Source organism: Marasmius oreades, chromosome 6, assembly GCF_018924745.1.
Source record: "Marasmius oreades isolate 03SP1 chromosome 6, whole genome shotgun sequence".
In the NCBI taxonomy this organism is placed as follows: Eukaryota; Fungi; Basidiomycota; class Agaricomycetes; order Agaricales; family Marasmiaceae; genus Marasmius; species Marasmius oreades.
In genome coordinates, this window is record NC_057328.1 from 2,399,357 (window position 1) to 2,417,852 (window position 18,496).

Consider the following 18,496-nt stretch of genomic DNA (forward strand, 5'->3'; position numbering starts at 1 on the left):
TGTCAAGGTCGCAAGAATCCACGGGGCATGCTTATTGTACCTATTGTGTTTCTCGAGTTGAGGTGGAGGACAAGGCGGGTACGCGGGGACACCGGCCAATTGCTTTGTGGGCCAAATGGAGATTGCAAGTGAGACACCAGCTTTGACCGGTTGACCCTCCAAAGACTACCATTCGGTGACATCAGAACGTCAGACATAGGTCAAAGATTGTATTTTCCGAGCGATCGCCAGAGTCTTTAATTATCAAATGATGAATGGGAACATGGCCTTTCGATTTCGAGGATACTCCTTCCCAAACTCTTCCTTATAATTCCTGTGCTTCTTCAACGCCCAAGAAAGCATCTGAGCGGTACCAACGACCGTGAAAAAGTATGCTATTCGATTTATGAGTGAACGCAGACCTAGCGTCATGGGGTGGTGAATCACGCACCAGCGTAGCTTCCGGTCATAACAGAGAGCGTCAACCAAGCCATCGATTCAAAGAAATAATTTGGGCAAGAAACGAGCGAGAAACCGATTCCGTATGGAATAGCACGCTTCTTTGTGCCAGCAGGCCGTAGATTGCGCAATGTGAGATGAGCGGAGAGGTTGAGGAGTTCAAACAGCTAGAAACCCCAGAGAGTCAAAGGGAGAATCTACCTCGGGATGCAATGGATACTAACAGCCCAAACCGAGGCAAAGGTCCACAAGTATGTCTCGTCATTCTTTTGAGTACCCTTAATGTAAGGACTTGTAGCCGAATAGCCAGGACGATATAGGTCGCAGGCAAGAAAGACACCTGGACGGTGGCAATTTTAGCAATGCAAGCCCATAAAGCATGATGTATAACGCACCTGAAAGTATATGATAATGGGCAGAGCTGACGTGGTTTAGTCCTGGTGTTTCGTTGGCACAAACCAGACACCTACTTTTTGAAGATATTACTCAGAGGCATAGTTCCGTGAGAGAAACGGTGAACGCTGAGGTTGCTGTTACATCAAGGACTTTCGGGACGCCAAGAACAGATAGGATCCTTACAAGATAGACTCCAATACGCGTTTCGCAAAATGGAGAGTGACCATAGCGACAGAGAATCTAGCGAAGAAACGAAGCGTGAGGCACCTCGTGAGAGTGTCAAGGGACGAACACACTTCTGCAAGTTGCTATGTACGACCGGTCTTCCGAAGAACAGTTGAGGGAAGCTGAACATGATGGGATGGATTAAGAGTGGTCCCATCTGGACGACTGTCATTAGTAAGAAGCATGATAGACCCAGTAGAAACACACATATTCGACGACAAATACAGTCCTCCATCCAATCTGTGGTCCTAGATCCTTTACTTCCAACTCTCCACCGTCCACAAGGCCTACGTCTTTCAGTTTCGTTTCGTCCGCGAGTGCCTTTGTGGTATCGGATTTCAGAACGAGTCTCTGTCGCGCGGCGTAGAACTGAATCACGGAGAGAAAAATCTGAGCGGCTGGGAGTCAGAACAGGTCAACATACTCCGGAAATTTTCGCGGCAATTTTCTTTTTGACGTCCTCGACCGTGTCTTCAGCGGAAACTTGGACTTGAAGCGGAAGCTTGGAGCGTGCAAAAGACGGAGCCCTGTTTCCTACTGCAGAAATTGTAATTGAGCCCATTACTTGTATTTTGTGCGTGAACGTCGACGTGGTAAATGAAAAGAGCCGAGGGAAATCAGACGCGTCTTGTACTCTTAGCGCCCGTTCCGAAAAGGGCCTGATTCACGTTCCCCTCGGTCTGCTTGTTGCCAGCTATGTCTACCACGACTCCCTATGCTGAAGCCTGGCTTGAAGGACCTTTCTGTACTCGCTTCTACACTCGAACTTACCACTGTTCTCAACCCAAAGCTGCTCTTGTTTTCATTCACGGCTTCGCTGAACATGTAGGAAGATACGACCATATTCACCCCCAGTTCTCAAAACACGACATAGCACTCTTTACGTTTGACCAAAGAGGATTTGGTAGAACTGCACTTGACGAGAAGGAACGCAGCAAGGGGAGTTCCTGGGGCAAGACTTCTTGGGACCAACAAATGGAGGATATCAATTGGGCTTTGAAACACGCCCGGGAGGAATTTCCCAGGGTTCCTTTGTTTCTTATGGGCCACTCCATGGTAGGATGCGTTCTACACATTGGTTATTTCTCCTTGACCTTGCATAACTACTAGGGAGGAGGCGAAATCTTGGGATGGACCGCTGGTTACGGCTCGAAGACCCTCATCGCGTCCCTGGCTGGTGTCATTGCTTCAAGCCCACTCATTCAGCAAACAAAACCTGCTTCAAAATTTCTTCGTTGGCTAGGGGGTAAGGTCAGCACATTGAGTCCATACACCCTAATCCCTGCGGGCCTGAACCCTGACGTGAGTGATTCGATCGTCTTGCAGGTCCGGTAATCTCAGTATATTTTCCCTCTCAGGATCTCTCTCAAAACAAAGCCGCGAACGAAGCATACATAAAGGATCCACTCATCAAGCAATGCGGATCCCTACGAGGAATCGGCGACATGCTCAATAAGGTATATCGTATCCTAGCGATTTGTGAAATAGCCATATCTAATTTCATGTAGGGAGACGAGTTGCTCGAACCGAAGCGTTACAGGCATTGGCCCTCGAACCTTCCTGTAAGCTTCTCCTCCATATCTTTGCCGAAGAGCGTATCTGTTGAGCGATGAAACAGATCCTCGTCGTGCATGGGACATCCGACCAAATTACATCCCCTCGTGCTTCTCAAACTTTTATCGAGGTACTCCCGCCTACAGATAAGAAAATTTTACTTGTCGATGTGAGTGCAACGAAGGTCTCATAACCTTGGCTAACCTCTTTTGGGATCACCAGGCAGGTTACCATGAACTTGTGAATGAGCCTGGAGAAATTCCAGACCAGGTGGTGAATGAAGTAGTCACTTTCATCCTGTCACACCTACCGGCGCTCGAAGCAGTTAAATTGTGATTCCGTCCATTTCATTATACTTTCTGGGACTTCGGAGACTTCGGATTCTTGGTAGGCCGTAATACCGTAATACGAGAATTGCATTCATGTATAGTAAAGAAGGTCAGAAATTAGAACTTCCGACAGTAACGAATGGCCGATTAATATCCTCCAGCACCCGGTGCGCGGTCTCCCTCTCTCTTCAACCTCAGCAGGACTTCCTTAAATCTTATGAGGTCGGTTGTACCAGTACCGGTTCTGGCAACCGTTTTGCTCTGGGAATTTTCCAGCTCAATGAGCTTGCAGATACGATCCCAAGTCGTGCCAGAGGACAAGGAATCGGTGAGACCTTGAAGGAAAGCTGCCTCGGAGTCTCTGGGCAGAGTGTTAAGATAGTAAGAAGGTACTTGACTGCATAATCATGGCGATGCTCACTTATTCTCCTGAATGTTTTTTTCCTTCTTGCTTGAGTAAGCGTCATAAAACTCATCAATTGATTGTTCGGCTTTGGAAATAGTCGCTTGACGACGTTCTTTAGACGCTTCGTCTCGAGCAGCGATCTCCTCAGCTTGTTTTTGGCGCCATTTCCTAGAGCAAACAGACATCAGACATGACAAAAACAGGGTCGAGGCCAACACGCACTTGATAACTTCAGGCTCGTCTTCCTCTAACTGTTGCGTCAGGATAGGTGTCGATGCAAATGATTGTTGGGGACGTGGTGCAAACGCCTGGCCAAAAGACGTCTGCTGGGGTTGTTGAGGAACGGGGGGAGATTGCTTATGGAGTGCTTGAGCGATCCATCACCACAAAAGGAAAGGACACGCCGACTCACAGGAACTTGAATGTCAGGAAATTCACTCTCAAACTTCTCAATTTCATCATTTCCCGTCACAGTAACGGGCTCTTGTGGAATATCGTCAAAGTCATCAAATGAGAATCCGGAGCTGGTCTGAGTAGCTACTGGAGGAGAAGAAACATTAACATTTGGAATATCTCCTTCGCCGTCGAAAGAGATGTCAGGGAACGCTGACGCGGCGCGGTCTAGGTCAATGTCAGTTCCTGATGCTGAAATACAGAACGTCAGTACGTGACAATAAGTCGATGCTAGAGGACGTACTATTGAATAAGTCGGCCATGATGGTAGTTGTAAGGGTGGAGGTTCGCCAACCCACGTGGCGATTCGCAGCCTCAAGCGCTCACTAGCACTCGAAGGTTTTCTCCTCGCTCTTCCGCTATGCTCTCGTTTCTAAGAACGGTCAAACAACTTTTTAGACCGAGTGGGGCGCCACATATATTCTCTGAAAACAGACCACCTCTGTTCCAGAAAATTTCCCCATGGTGGGCAAGATGGACATACGCGTTAATTGCCTGCGATCTTTTCATGACGTGAAGTCTCCTCCAAAACTCTCCAAACTTGACCTGGCCCTTACCCTCTATGCAGTGGCTCAGCTATGGAAATCACTTGGCGACATTGGTCCTCTATCGTGGAAGACGACCTCAACGACACGAAAGACAGCCAGAAAACTGACGAAAATTTCGCAGAACAGTATGAGCTACGTCCAGTATGGCAACGGGCCGGCCTTTGCTCTGCTTTTTTCGCTGGGGGAGTTGTGGCTGCTTCAGCGATCCTTATTGCTCGCGTTCGGTTTCTACGGATTCTGGACGTGTTTCCGCCGCTTGAGCAGCTCACTTCAACCACAAAAAAGTCAAGGCCATCAATGCTTTCCCAAATTCCCAAAAGACACATTTTCATACAATCCTCTTCTTATACGAGAGGTCGAGGCGTTTCTTTCCCACTATCACGATGCGTGTTACACGAAGGCAGGGATGATACGGAGTTGTTCCTGGAGATAGCGGGGGAACGGGGACATTGGTACATCGGTCTACATGGTGCTCTTATCAACGGCAGGAAAAGCTCCCCGTTAGAAGCAAGGGACGCTATAATCCAGCAATGGGAGGGCGGTACACTGTCTAAAGAACTCGCCAACCCCCTTATTGTCGACGGGCGGTGGAAGAAAGGCCCCATTGTAGCATAGTAGAGACAGACAATATTTTTCTTTTGTGGACCTGAAATTGAGACGTAAAAAACAGTATATCCTGGAGATAGATGCTAATGGATACATCAATAGTAAATTGTATTCCAACAGAACAAACTTGAACTGAGGCGGAAACACGAAAAATAAGTGAGTAACAAATGAATATAAGATCGGAGAGATATATTGTCATTTCTGTTTCAAAACGCGGTCGTAAAATCCCTGAAACTCTCCTGTGCTAAAATGTGATGCTGGAGATCTCCGTTGCTTGTTCTGGGATCGTTGCCAGCATCAGGAGCAGTTGCAACATCATTTCCTTCTGCCGCCTTATTCTCCATCTGTTTACGCAACCTCTGTATTGCCCCAAGTCTTTCGGCCCAATTTGTTCGAACTTCCTCTTGAACAGTATCCCTCTCCGTCTTCGAGAATACAAACGCAAACCAGTCACTCAACAAACTCAACTGACGAACCAATCCCGCCAAGTTCTCCGCGCTGATCAACTTAAACTCCCCAACTGGTGTAAACTCCATCATTCCTTCCGCCCGTTGCACAGTAACTTTGAAGTATTCGTTCTCGTGTAGATTATTAGAAAACGCCGCTATGGCTCCTAAAGAATGCGGTTCGATGACGATGTTCACAAACTGGAATTGTGTTTGCAGGGTATCAAAACGATATGAAAGTCCTGAATCGTTCCAGACGATCCGAACAAAATCGTTGCCGATATGCCGTTTTTTGAATACGCACTGTTCATCGTGTGCATGGGTAGGCATGAGGGTGGCGGTGTGGTATAAGATTTGGTAGATGTCGTCCCACCATGCATAGGCGTGTTCCCCATCTTCGTCTGGGTTCAATCCACCGGCATATACGTCAATCTGACCTCTCAGATTTATGAGCCTGCCAATGCCTTCCAGGAATCTCGTATAGGCCGGGGAGCCATGAGAATTTCGGAGGATTTCCACTTCCGTTGTTTGACCTGGCGCGACGTACAAGATCCCCACTTTGTGTGTGTCAATGACAGGAATGCGGTCAATGCCATTGCAGAAACGTGAGGCGAGGGAAGGTTCTACAAGCATTCGTATGTTGCCTGAAGCGAGTTGAACAGGATAAGGAGAAAGCTGGAGAGCAAGGAACGCCGGATCGACGGAGACGTCTTTACGGCGTTGAGAAGGCGCTGTTTTACTCCAAATGTAGCCTGTAATGGGATCGGGGCGCAACAAGTCCTCTTCCTCTCGAGATGGCTTTGGCATGACAGAAGCAATATCTTCATGCTTGAAAGAACAGGAAATGAACGACAGAACAGAAAGGGATAATGTGACAACAAACCGATCTTCCGTCCTCCTCATAACCCACATCTGGCCTACCAGCCTTCCGTTCTCCTATATCCTTGTCCATCAACACTGCAGCTGGTACGTCAACCCAACTTGGATTGACTTCACCAATCCCAACCATCGGGACGTTTTCAACTCTCGCCAGGAATTTTGTGTATCCGGATGGTCGTCGGCAAAGGACCTCCACCCAACCACTTTTGGGTAATGTGCGGATGGTAATGACGGAGCTTCCTTGTAACCAGGTTTTTGATGAGGAAGATGGCGTATCAGAGTGATTCCCGCTCGGATTTCCAGTTCCAACCGCATTTTCATTCCGTACGTTAGTACTCCCCATAATCACTTGTCCAAGTACAGAGCTGCCAGCAGGCCGAGGATCTGCGCTGGCGAACGAATACCTAGCCAGCCAGTCAAATGCTACTTCTGTAGGATCATCCACTTCGTTGTTCCCCTCATTGGCTAGCAGTAATTGGTGCGTGATGTATCGAACGTGTTTTGGACGATCGGGGAGCCGTAGTGCGAGAAACCATGTGTAGACAAGGTGATAAGATAGAATTCGTACGTGTTGCGAGAGAGCCCATGAAACGCTGACTTGAGATCTGGTTTTTGAATCGGAATCGTTAATTCCCGAATTCTCATCAGATCTTCGGGACCGCAACATGCGATTATGTCCTTGTAGGTATTTCAACGCAACTCCAAAAACTAACTTAAACTCGCTTTCCGTAAAATTCCCTGTGAGTTTCTCTCCGTTACCGCCGACGATACTCAGAAACGCTAAGACATGTACTGCTATTCCCGCACCACCAAGTTCGCCGGTGGACATGATCTGGCTGAGTTTTTCCAATATGTCTTTGAGAAACTTGGTCAACGAGGACTGGAGCTCGTATGCACAGAGGCTCAAGGCGTGGAGGCAAGATGTGATGGTGTGTGGTTTTGTACTCGACAAGCCTCCCAAGAGGGTTTCAACTAGTAAATGTCGATGTTTGAGCTCAAAACACGAGCGGTACGATATTAACACAGATAGGGTACTATATGCCAAGCTGTGAGCATCGCGAACTTTGAGCGTGGTGGGAAAGAAAGATGGTTCGGGGGATGAAGGTTGCAATTCAGCCATACCAAGCTGCCCACTCGAGATACCTGTGCATAGACAGGTCAGTACCTTGGAGAGTATTTGGCGAGATAGAGGGCCGCAGAACAAGTGTTTGTTCGATAGCTGCGAGGGTAGATGAACTAGAAGGTAGGAAAGTAGTTCCCAGTTGGACCGTTGTGGAGCATCAGTTGCAGAATGCTCCGAGGGATTGGTCGGGGTGTAAATTGATAGCATCTCGAGGACCGTGGCCAGATAACTCGAAATGGGAAACACTGGGACGGTTTGTTCGGAAGGAGTGAAAATAAAGTCATATGTCCTCAACAATCCACTCAACCCCCTCGCACCCTCGAGGAAATCCAACTTCTCTGGATAGCTCCATAGCAGGATATGCGATTCCTCCTCTTTTCCCTTTCCCTTCCCATGTTTTCTATTTGTTTGAGAAGAGGGACGTTCCTTCCACTCTCTCGTCGTCTCGCGCGACTCCCGACCGATCCCAAGGTTGGCCGTTGCTGTAGTCGCACGCCGGAGTCGACTTCGACTAGGACTTCTGCTCGTGGAATCACTTATCCGGCGTCCACCACTGCCGCTACCACTAGCAGAACTTCCCCATCTGCTCCCACGTCTCTCCCTTACGGCATCTCGTGCTCTGGCCCTCCTCAGTTCTGATACTGCGTCTGCCTCTCCTTGTCCTGAGTTCGCATTCTCGACACCAGAGTAGTTCCAGGAAGCGTCAACCTCCCGATCGTCTTCAGTAGCCCCGCTTGTAGTATCCTCCCTAGGTCGATTGGGATCTGGAGGTATTGAATGACCGGAAGCGTTCAGATCAATACCGACCCTCCCAATCAGGTTAGACAATACCCGGATTTGTCCATTCCCATCTTTATCTGGATCGGAAGATAAGTACAAACGGTGGTCCCGATCTGCACGAAGGCGGACATAGAATTGCAGAATCGCCAATCGCACTCGGGTGCTGGTCTGACTCGAAGAGGGATTGAGCATAGAGAGGAGGCCAGAATGAATCGCATATAACGTTTTAATCGTGATAAGAATGGACGATCGGCGAGCATCTTCTGCGATCCTTGAGTCGTAATATCCGTAGCCGGGCGTGAATCCGACTTTGATGAAAATCCCGATAAGAGTTTTTACCGCTGCCAAGTTCGTTGGGGAGGTGAATTCTGACGGCTCTTGTTTGCGCTCTTGATCGATTGGATTCGACGGGAGTTTTGGTAGGGGGCTATGTTCACCGGGCGGGTCGACCGCTACACCTCTTATTGACACAGCTGACATACTAGTCGACGCTGATCGATTTCTTCTCAGGCCTCCGCTGAGAGTCGATTCCCCAGTACCGGAAAGTGACGATAAAAGAGAGATGACGCTCGGTAACTGTGAAGGTGCTGTAAGTGGCGGCGGCGGTAGCGGCTCGGGGTTTTCCTGATGTCCGTGTTGACGACTCTGTACACGGCTCAGAGAGACTGTGGCAGGCGTAGGGGTGACCACATTGCTATCTACGTTCTTGAGCTGCTCCTCGTCGTCTTTCTCGATCACTGGATCCTCTTCACCTCCAATGGTTGGTTTGGATGCAGCATCAATCAGAACGTCCAAGAAAGATTCAAGTTTCGTATCTTCCTCAATAATTTCTCCTTCATCGATATCTAAACCGGGAACATCGCGTCCTTCTGTTTCAGCACATCTTAATACCACTTCTTCACCAATAATTTTCCAGAGTGTTGTTTCGGTTTCGAGGCCTTTGCCGGCTCTTCCTAGAAAACAACAAGAGATACGGTGAGGGTCGATATCGTATCCATGGCATTCTTACTCATACCTTGGTTAAACCCTTTTGTGTCGTGTTCGGAGGAGGGTAGGAGAGTATCTCCTGACAAAAATTTCAGGACTAGACTGCCAAATCGGCGCCTGTACAATGGCATATCCTTTACGCTGTCATAGCCCTCTTTTAGCGCTTGCATTGCTGTTCGTTTTGTGCGAGGGAGATTTCTTGATATAGAAGCCGTGGAGAATAAAGAGAGTACCGAGGGCCAGCGTTCTATGCCGTCCAACTCCCCTTGGGCTTTCATGAGTGTGACAAGTCGAGCAATGTCGTTGTCAGATAGATGCTGAGAGGCAGCCAAATTCAATAATATAGTAGTCAAAGGGGGGTTTAAAGGGGTCGTTGTCGATGGGTTTGCCGCCATGTTGTGAGAATGGGTATGAATTACTGGCGTAGACGGATGGGAGGAAGAAGGACGTCGACTTGGGCTCGAAGAGGTCGGTGGGGAATAAGATAAGGGGAAATCTCTCGCGAGCAAAGCGGACAGATTTTTCAGGAATGATGTGGGTGCAGATGAAGGGGAGGTTAAAGGAAGCACTAAGGGCGTTGGGGATTCACTGCATAGAAGTCAGCAAAATAAAAAGAAGAGCTAAGTGTAAAGTCACTGACATAGTATCAAGATAGCGGGATAGCTCGAATAATAGTCCACCTACGGCCAACGCTTCATCCTGATCCAGGAGGTCCTTTTTAAAGTAAGGCGACGAAGTGGAGGATGCAGGGGTCTCTTCATACTCCTCCCTCAGGTCCAGCTCTTGTAAGACATCCTTTACAATTCCAGCCAGCTCTTCCAGAACTCGTTCCCGCGACTCTGTCTGTGCTTCCGATGCATCACTTACACCAAGATGCTGGGAGCCAAGTTCCACCCAACTCTTTGCGCACTCCTTCAGAGGCCTGGCCCACCTCGCAGGATCCCACCCTGCCCCGCCAGTGGATGTCGATAAGGAAATAGTCGACGGTGATATAGAGGATATAGAAGCAGATGTTGACCACGCTCGTTCCATAATATCTCTATGTATGTCGGCCATGTGGCTGGGTGCACCAGTATAAGTGTATGATGCAGTACTTTGGCTGGAAATGTAGACCCGGGCAAGACGGGTAGACAAAGAGCGCCTGATAAGGCTTCGAAGTGCACGGAGTGCCCCTACGGGTGTTTCGGAAGAAGCGAGTGAAGGGGAAAGACATTTCACAAGAATTTGTGTGCATGTTGACGGGTAGGGACCTGTGAATAGACTCTGTAACATATCCGTGATTCGTCGTTCGTGATTGATTCCACTGCCGCTGCTAGAGTTGGCAGTGGTAACAGTGAGTCGTGGAAGGGGGGTAGCACATCGTGCTAACGCACGGAAGAGGAGAGGAAGAATTGTCTGTAGATGTTGCGGCCGCAAAGTGGTGAGTTGAGAGTGTAGATGCGATAGATACAGTTCAAACGCCAGAACTGGATTTCCTGTGCTCGACCTAGAGTCTATTAGTCCTCCATACAAGTCCAGAGCACCTCCTGTCTCTTCCAGCTGTGCCGAACGGGCAAGAACTGAGGGGTTAGTAACCACGGCATTGAGGAATTCAGCCAGAATCTTGATACTGCGCTCTCGTTCCGCGTTATTATCGTGATGATCATCGTGATCGAATCCGGAGAATGCATCTGAAATCCAATCCTTCAATAGTTTCACAACATCCTCTTCAATCCCGACCATTTCACTTCCCCATCGAGTGAATGCTCGGAGGGCCTTGAACTTAGGCTCCCACAGCTCCCGATTCCACTTTCCATCTCCCAAAAAGAAGTTCATGCAGACCACCCTGTCACTCGTTCCAATCGGGAGTATGTTTGCTTCGGTATGCTCGAAATACGCCGCGAGGATGTCGAATCCAGCCATTTGCAATGTAGTAGGTCCATCGTGCTCACAAAGAACCGCTAGAGCGGGATAGAATCGCGTAATTGGTGGTAATGGTGAATATGAAGATAGTTGCTGTACGAGAGCCCGGACATTTGTAAGACTGGGGACGGTTGGTGGAAGAACTGAATCAAGAAGAGCGTCCACAGACAGTGCAGTCGACATTTACAGCTCCAGCCGACAGATGTAGGACAGCTGGCCGAGCCCAAGGAATAAGATTCCTAAGTACCCAGGAGCACAATGGTTTGTAGACTGAGTAATACGGAGAAGCTGTAGATCAGGGTATCACCGCGGGTGTCAAGTATCCGTGCGACTGTCAAAGTGAGTCACAAATCCTTCTTTCTCACTACCATGTCGGTATCAAAGTTCTTCAAACCAAAGAATGAATCTCGCACACCCCGTATGAAGATTGCCAACCAGACTTTGGATGCCCTCGAAGCAGGATCATATAAAGTTAACGACACTACATATCCCCTTGATATCGAGAGACTGAAGCGGGCTACCAGATACTATGCGCCTGACTCTTTGTTGTCCAATTGGAGGAATCCAGGCTCTACAAGTTCTGTGTGCGATGTCTCCAGGATAACACAAATCTCACTCCTCGAAATTACAACTCTCCAAGGTGCACGATATTTGGCAGCAAAGCTCCCGCCGCAATCAAAGGGTGCCATAGGTGTCCTCAATTTTGCCTCCGCCAAAAAGCCCGGAGGTGGATTCCTCACCGGTGCGCAAGCACAAGAGGAGAGCATTGCGCGGTCCTCCTCGTTATACCCGTCCTTGATGACCGACACCGCTCAGATGTTCTATTCGTATCACAAGCGACGCTCGTACAATTTCTATTACAGTCATGCCATGATTTACTCTCCGGGTGTTGTATTGTTCAGAGATGACGATGGCACATGGTTAGAACCACTTGAAGTCGACGTACTCACTAGCCCTGCTGTCAATGCTGGAGAAATTCGCAAGAAAAGGGAAGATCTAGAATCAGAGGCAGAGAATGAGGAAAAGATTGAAAAAGAGATGAAAGAGAGGATGACCAGGATATTGTTTCTCTTCGAGACGAGAGAAGCGAGGAATCTGGTTTTGGGGAGTTACGGAACTGGGGTATTCCAAAACAACGTTGATATGGTCGCCCGTCTGTGGACTGAGCTTCTCCTCGTCCCCGGTGCCCGCTTCCGAAATTCATTTGATCGTGTTGTGTTTGCTATCGTCGGAGCTGGGACCCTCCGAAAATTCAATGAGGTGTTTGATGCTTATCGCGATAGCGGAGGGGACCCAGTGCAGTCTTAGCATTACTCTCTGGTAAGCCATCGCTCACTCGAGCCTCTCCTCACTGAATAATACTCAATAGTATATCCAGTCTATTTTCGAGGAATATTACGTTCTTGTTCTTCGAACCATCGTTAACCAGAAATTAAACCTGTTACCTGGGAACGCGCGGATCGCGGTACATTCTCATTGGAACCCAACGCTGCGCCGCAGGTCCGCATGTTACCGTTTCGTTGTGGGGTGACAGTCTTATACGTGTGCACCACTTATTGAACAGGCTCCTTCCCGTAGTCTCCTCTGTGCTGCTGCGCCGATAATTCAGGCGGTCAAAGCCAATACAATTGTGATATTCCGTTTCTTCGTGATTCGCAAATTCGATCATGTTGAAATCCTCACGGTGGAAGTAATTTGCACACCGAAGACTATCCAATCCAATAGAAGAGTTTATCAGATGGGCGCTGCGGTGAGTTCATTTTACCTTTTCTCCGACCCTTCTGTATCTCCGGAATATTTAATTGATATTTCCCCAGCTCTAAAAGAAAACGATTGGGCAGTGTAATCAAGACTGCGTTCGTGAGTTCTTCTATCGATCACTGAGACATTCACGCATGATACGGAAAGATCTTGAATCGTTTTGGGTCGAGGGTTTGCCTTGCCTTGGTTGATGTCAGATCTGGTGCTCACTGCTTACAGCGGTATTCTTTTCAAAAACTGCGAATCCCAGCGTCACAATGGTTGCATGTTGTCAACACGTGCTGCAGGGCCGCGGCGGTTACGAGGCGAAGTTCTTTTTCAGTTGCTCAGAAAATAGCTCCAACTTCGAACCTTAATCCATCGATACCAGCTTGTACAGCTGTGCGTATCAAGCTAAGCTTATTCTGGAATCACCTTACTAAGAATCTCCTTGTATTCCTTTCATTTAACGTGTAAAGGTTCAGGATGTCACCTTAAGCGCGATTGAGCAGCGCGTTTAACACGTGTTCCTAGGTCTTAAAACCTCTTCCCGAACGAATGGACATCGCACTACGCCCGCATCCCCTATTTCCTTCGATAATCTTTCTCTCTCGCTATGAGTGACTCCAATTCCAACGGTCAAGCCAACGGCGACCTGAAACGGACAGGCAAATCCGAAAAGTATTTCCTGAACGGAGCTGATGTGTTCTTCTTGGTGAGCCAGATCGACACTGCCATATTTCTTGTTCTGATTAGATACTAGGTTGGAGGCAGTTATTTCCGTGTTCATAGTTACTTTTTCCTAAGGGAATCGCACAAATTCGAACAATTCCTCTCGAGCAACCTCCATAAGGGGGGCGGAAATGACATTCATAGTGCCATACAGCTGAATCAGGTAACAGCACAAGAATTCGAGAGATTCTTGTGGGTATTCTACAATCCGTATGTATCTCATTCCCATTCGTTTCATATCACCGGTGTCTGATATTGTCTCCAGTATTCACGGAGTATACGACGCTCCTGTTGAGGATTGGGAGAGCATACTCAAACTGGCGCACCTGTGGAGTTTCCCGGAGGTCAAGGCCCTTGCCATCCGTGAACTGCAAAAGCTCGACATGCCAGATGTCGACCGAATAACAATGTATCAGGACTATGCTGTTGAAGCAGAACTCATTTCCCCAATAATCCTCCGGCTGTGCCAGAGAGATTATAACCTGGATTACGCCGAGGCCGAGAAGCTTGGGATGTCGACAGCAGTTTTGGTCTACCAAGGTCGAGAGTTACTTCGTTCTGCACCTGGTTCAGGCGGTAGAAGCCCTTTACCCACCGGCATTGACGAGCAGGAAGCTCAACAGATGATCAATGTTCTTCTGAAGCGATCTCCAGCTGTAGCGCGCCAGGCAAATGGAGCTAACTGGAGTGACACTTCTAGACCAGGTTGACGAATCGATATCTCATCCGTAGTCCTCTGTTCTGACTTGTCTGTTTCTTTTGCAGGTTCACCTGGAATCCTCTGATGAGTTTGAACTGGGTGCCATCGTTGTTGGACCTGATGGCCTCGTTGATGATCCGTCGGGTGTTCAGCATGGTGGGAACGTTCAAGACGATTTGATGTGGGATTTTGGAGAGGAAGATGATGAGGTGGCTGGTGGCCCAGGGCTACCTGTACATTCCAGCGACAGACAATCTCGAGCACATTCGACTTCCGATTTTCCCGGGGCGTGGGTCTAAGTTATATTACCTCCTCTGTTGTTTCTTGCATGTCTGTATAATGTACTGTATCTTCTTACGACCTGTATGTACTATATGTATGTCAAATATAAAATCTACTGTGAGAGCTAAGCAGCACAGTACTATGGTACTACGGTCCCTGGGATGTACGTCAGAGATGCCGAGCTTCATAACGTGTACGGCCCACAGCTCTCAAGTGACTGGAACCATTTCTTCTTTCTGGGTCGTGTAAACTGCGGATGAAACGAGCATGCCCTGCTGGCAATTATGGTCGGTTCCGGTGCCAATCATCGCCTTCGAACTCTCTCAAGATCAAGACAGGTGTTGAATACAATTTTATTAGTACACGTGTAAGTTCTGGGGTTCTAAAGCCACGAGTAGGATACAGATCAGTCCCAGCTTCTTCGGTTAGGTTCTGGCCTCTTTCCAACACTGCCGCCTTTGCTGTGGTCGCGTAGCTCAAGTTACACGCAGCCCCCGCGACTTGTACGATCAAGATGTCAGATTACGGATCCAGGTTGCGACTCGAGAAAAGTGAGAAGTACATGATAACCGGAGGGGACCTTCATCTTACCGTACGTTGTTGGTCGACCTACCGAAGAAGTTGATTGAACCTTTTACTTTTTCACCGCAGGCGGGAAACACTTTATACAGAGTACATCGATACTTTTTTGAAAGGGAGTCCCCCAAATTCAAAGAGATTCTTGGAAAACCGACTTCCCCAGGACAGCCAAAACCCGGCAGTACACCAACCTCTGCAATTCTTCTAGAGGTAACCAGTGAAGAACTTGACAAATTCTTATGGGTTTTCTACAATCCGTAAGAATTCGCCAATTGACAGAGTGTGCATCGTGAGTTTCTGACGAATTGGATAGGACGTTTTCATGGGATGCCCCGGTTGAAGATTGGGCATCTATTTTGTACCTGGCCAGTCTATGGCGGTTCCCTCATGTCAAGGCTCACGCTCTCCGGGAGTTGGAACAGATGACGATGCCGTTGATCGACAAAATCGCTCTATTTCAAAAGTGCTCGCTAGATGAAGAATACCTTGTACCTCTCTACGGTGCGCTCTGTGCAAGGGATGCACCGCTGAGCATCGCCGAGTCCGAAAAGCTGGGTGTGCAAACAGCTGTAATCGTTTTCCAGGCTAGGGAGGCGCTTCGAGCACATTCATCCGAGAGAGGGAAGAGCCCACTTCCCGAGGAAGTTGAGGATGACGAGATCGTCGACACCATCCGCGATATACTGAAAGGCGTTCCACACAGCAATCGTAAGAGTATTTCACTTAGTGGTTGGGTTGAAATTTTTCTCTACCAGCATGAACCGACTATTAATGGGATTTTTCGCGGGCAGGCAGCAGCGTACGAGGAAGCGCTGGCATCGAGGGACGTGCACGGACGGACTCGAAGAGCACGCCGGATAACAAGAGAAGAGTTTCCGTCCGATCCGGGAATGGAAACCATAACAGAGAAGGAAACGGAACCACCGACGACCCCAAAGATTACTGAACCGCCTGAACCAGGATCTGAAAATTCAGTGGATGATAGTGAAGGTACGGACGTTCCTTCAAAGCTGAACCTTTTCGCGGATTCTCAAGCCATGTTTGATGCTGAAAGCAAAACCCTCTCCTGGTACACAGGGCAGAAGACGGTCTTTTCGGAAGAGCCTGCTGAAGAGCCTACGGATATCGAAGAAGTAGAGACTCGTAGCGTTGAAAGTTTCCTGAAAAATCAAGGCACAATCGCAGTAGCAGCCAGAACAGAATCCCGTATCAGTCGAGCGAGCAGAACAGACTGCAACTCATCTCTATGCTCGACCCCGCCTCTGCCAGGTGCTTGGCCTAGTTCAAGTAGTTAGTGGGTATTGTGTAGCTGACCAAATAATGCGAAACACGACTTTCTCTCCTACTCCCATCCATCATATGTAGCTCATCAATGTCACAGTATATGTAAACGTTCCCGGAAACGTTTCCGTCCCACGGTTGGAGACCATGCGTCTCGATTACGAAGTTTACAACTTGGTTCCGGATAGGATGATCTGCTCAGCATCGAGATCCTCCGCAGTCCGATCTCTCGTCCTCAAGCCTCCAGGAAGACGTGATAATCTGACCAGAGAGAACACCGTGTCGACGAGCGATCACGGAAGAACGCCGCGTCAATGAGAACAATGAAAAATTAACATCATACATGTGTTCTACACGTGTAGTTAACCGACAACCCAGGACCCTTCAAAAGGCTCACAACCTCAACGGCTCACACTATCACCCTTCCCTCATTCCCCCCAGTTTCGTGACTTTTTTCCTTCATTCGCAGGCGATACCATGGCCCCTCAATATTCCAGGGACAACGAAGCTTTCACTGCCCTACGGCACCATGACGACTACTACCTCTCAGGCGGAGACCTCTTCTTCTTAGTGAGTCCGTTAATCGTTCAAATGACACGATAGCTTAATGTCGTTAGATTGAGCAATTTCATTTCCGTGTTCATCGATACTTCTTCGAACGGGAATCCAACTACTTCAAGGCTCAGTTGGCAACCCCAGCGTCGCCTGGTGCACCTCGCCAGGGTACCTCAGAGTCCTCTGCAATTGTGTTGGAGAACGTCAAGGCCGCTGACTTCGCCAAGTTCCTATGGGTATTTTATAATCCGTACGTTCATTATACGAATCGTTATCATTTTCGTTTTCTTACCGTTCACACCACTCCTTAAATTAGGAAGTACTCCCTTTACAAGGCTCCGGTCGACGACTGGGTAAAGATTCTTGACTTGGCTTGCCGGTGGGGTTTCCACGAAGTGAAAGGCCTCGTCGTCCGGGAGCTGGAAAAGCTCGAGATGCTTGTCATTGACCGTATCGTCGTCTACCACAAGTACGAGGTTGACCGAATCCTCCTTACCCCGCGCTATACCGTTCTCGTAACGCGTGAAGAGGCTTTAACGTTAGAAGAAAGTACTGCTTTGGGCCTCGAAACGGCGTGGAGAATATTCACGGCTCGAGAGCGTATACGGGCACCCCGAACTGCTACTGGTGGTGTTGGCCCGATACCCCTTGCGATTTCTGATGCTGAGCTGCCCGAGTTCATCAAGGAACATTTCGAGATTTCTGAACCCTTCTCACCGCTTCTCCAGGAAGAGTCCATCCCTGAACCACCGCAACCACCGTCCAAGAGTACTCTCAAAGATAAAGAGAAGGAAAAGGGAATGGACAAGGAGAAGGACAAGGCGAAGGAGAAAGAGAAAGAGAAAGAGAAAGAAAAGGAGAAGCCAAAGAATCAGGATACTCAGAAGAATAAGGATGTAGCTGCTACTGCAGTCAATGGAGACGCCAGCACGGCAGTGGGAACAAAGAGTGGCACTTCAGGTGGATTGGTGATCTAGCCTTGAATATTTGAATTCTTTTAATGACACTAATTCCTTTTCTTTTCTTCGTTTGCCTGTAGCGCAAGTGGAACCGTCGCTCCAGACCAATGCTGATAAGCTCGGTTCTGCCACCACAACCTCTTCCACTGGAACCGGTAACACAAGTGGCGACCCCTTCACCAACTCTGCCGACTCCCCCGCAGCCCATTCAAAATTCACTAGTCGACTCACAAACCTGTTTACTCCCGGAACCGAAGGTAAATCCACTGAAGGAGATGGACTTGGGGGAGGAAATGGTACCACCGAACCCCTCAAACCTTTTGAAACTCCTTCCAGCCCTCGTGCCCCCTCTCCGACTACCGCCAAGAAAACCACCAACAACAACAACAACAACAGGCGAGGCAAGAATGCATGGTGATGATAGTAAAGAGGTTGATGGTGACAGACGTTTGGTATCCAACGAGCTTAATGATACGAAGGATGTTGATACGGTGCCAAGCTTAGAAGACCAGAAACACGATAATTTTTACGACGCAGACACGAATTCGAGTGAAACCTTTAACCGTACGATTCTTTCTTTTGATGTACGTCAGAGC

At 48.5% G+C, this 18,496-nt stretch overlaps 9 protein-coding genes across 10 annotated transcripts; 6 read left to right on the forward strand and 3 right to left on the reverse strand.

Moving 5' to 3' along the window:
• Positions 1-196: 196 nt before the first annotated feature.
• On the reverse strand, positions 197-1,649 carry E1B28_010233 (uncharacterized protein). Its single transcript, XM_043155186.1, has 9 exons — positions 1,484-1,649; positions 1,267-1,428; positions 1,131-1,216; positions 1,018-1,074; positions 909-959; positions 834-859; positions 663-778; positions 431-605; positions 197-374 (listed from the first exon to the last, which is right to left on the reverse strand). Exons 1-9 carry the CDS (start codon positions 1,619-1,621, stop codon positions 244-246), a joined length of 942 nt encoding a protein of 313 aa, XP_043007651.1. The 5' UTR covers positions 1,622-1,649; the 3' UTR covers positions 197-243.
• Positions 1,650-1,693: 44 nt separating this feature from the next.
• E1B28_010234 (uncharacterized protein) lies at positions 1,694-3,073 on the forward strand. Of its 2 annotated transcripts, XM_043155187.1 has the most exons (7): positions 1,734-2,115; positions 2,170-2,361; positions 2,418-2,516; positions 2,568-2,621; positions 2,678-2,782; positions 2,836-3,000; positions 3,049-3,073. In XM_043155187.1, exons 1-6 carry the CDS (start codon positions 1,756-1,758, stop codon positions 2,947-2,949), a joined length of 924 nt encoding a protein of 307 aa, XP_043007652.1. In that variant the 5' UTR covers positions 1,734-1,755; the 3' UTR covers positions 2,950-3,000; positions 3,049-3,073. The 2 variants fall into 2 exon arrangements, with proteins under 2 accessions (XP_043007653.1, XP_043007652.1); XM_043155188.1 differs by lacking the exons at positions 2,836-3,000; positions 3,049-3,073 and having other exon boundaries at positions 1,694-2,115; positions 2,568-2,700.
• A 16-nt stretch (positions 3,074-3,089) lies between these two features.
• E1B28_010235 (uncharacterized protein) lies at positions 3,090-4,064 on the reverse strand (the record flags this gene model as incomplete). Its single annotated transcript, XM_043155189.1, has 5 exons — positions 3,090-3,303; positions 3,364-3,516; positions 3,571-3,704; positions 3,761-3,993; positions 4,046-4,064. 5 exons carry the CDS (start codon positions 4,062-4,064, stop codon positions 3,090-3,092), a joined length of 753 nt encoding a protein of 250 aa, XP_043007654.1.
• Positions 4,065-4,309: 245 nt separating this feature from the next.
• E1B28_010236 (uncharacterized protein) lies at positions 4,310-4,964 on the forward strand (the record flags this gene model as incomplete). Its single annotated transcript, XM_043155190.1, has 2 exons — positions 4,310-4,314; positions 4,370-4,964. 2 exons carry the CDS (start codon positions 4,310-4,312, stop codon positions 4,962-4,964), a joined length of 600 nt encoding a protein of 199 aa, XP_043007655.1.
• A 197-nt stretch (positions 4,965-5,161) lies between these two features.
• Positions 5,162-11,255, reverse strand: E1B28_010237 (uncharacterized protein; the record flags this gene model as incomplete). Its single annotated transcript, XM_043155191.1, has 4 exons — positions 5,162-6,229; positions 6,285-9,136; positions 9,199-9,758; positions 9,811-11,255. 4 exons carry the CDS (start codon positions 11,253-11,255, stop codon positions 5,162-5,164), a joined length of 5,925 nt encoding a protein of 1,974 aa, XP_043007656.1.
• Positions 11,256-11,441: 186 nt separating this feature from the next.
• E1B28_010238 (uncharacterized protein) lies at positions 11,442-12,380 on the forward strand (the record flags this gene model as incomplete). Its single annotated transcript, XM_043155192.1, has 1 exon — positions 11,442-12,380. One exon carries the CDS (start codon positions 11,442-11,444, stop codon positions 12,378-12,380), a length of 939 nt encoding a protein of 312 aa, XP_043007657.1.
• A 1,048-nt stretch (positions 12,381-13,428) lies between these two features.
• Positions 13,429-14,329, forward strand: E1B28_010239 (uncharacterized protein; the record flags this gene model as incomplete). The annotated part of the gene is made up of 4 exons (XM_043155193.1): positions 13,429-13,527; positions 13,576-13,754; positions 13,810-14,249; positions 14,310-14,329. The coding sequence occupies 4 exons, from the start codon at positions 13,429-13,431 to the stop codon at positions 14,327-14,329; spliced, it is 738 nt and encodes a 245-aa protein (XP_043007658.1).
• A 423-nt stretch (positions 14,330-14,752) lies between these two features.
• On the forward strand, positions 14,753-16,457 carry E1B28_010240 (uncharacterized protein). Its single transcript, XM_043155194.1, has 5 exons — positions 14,753-14,893; positions 14,943-15,118; positions 15,178-15,362; positions 15,419-16,095; positions 16,160-16,457. The coding sequence occupies exons 2-5, from the start codon at positions 15,041-15,043 to the stop codon at positions 16,240-16,242; spliced, it is 1,023 nt and encodes a 340-aa protein (XP_043007659.1). The 5' UTR covers positions 14,753-14,893; positions 14,943-15,040; the 3' UTR covers positions 16,243-16,457.
• A 406-nt stretch (positions 16,458-16,863) lies between these two features.
• On the forward strand, positions 16,864-18,318 carry E1B28_010241 (uncharacterized protein; the record flags this gene model as incomplete). The annotated part of the gene is made up of 4 exons (XM_043155195.1): positions 16,864-16,956; positions 17,004-17,191; positions 17,258-17,901; positions 17,981-18,318. The coding sequence occupies 4 exons, from the start codon at positions 16,864-16,866 to the stop codon at positions 18,316-18,318; spliced, it is 1,263 nt and encodes a 420-aa protein (XP_043007660.1).
• Between the last annotated feature and the right edge of the window lie 178 nt (positions 18,319-18,496).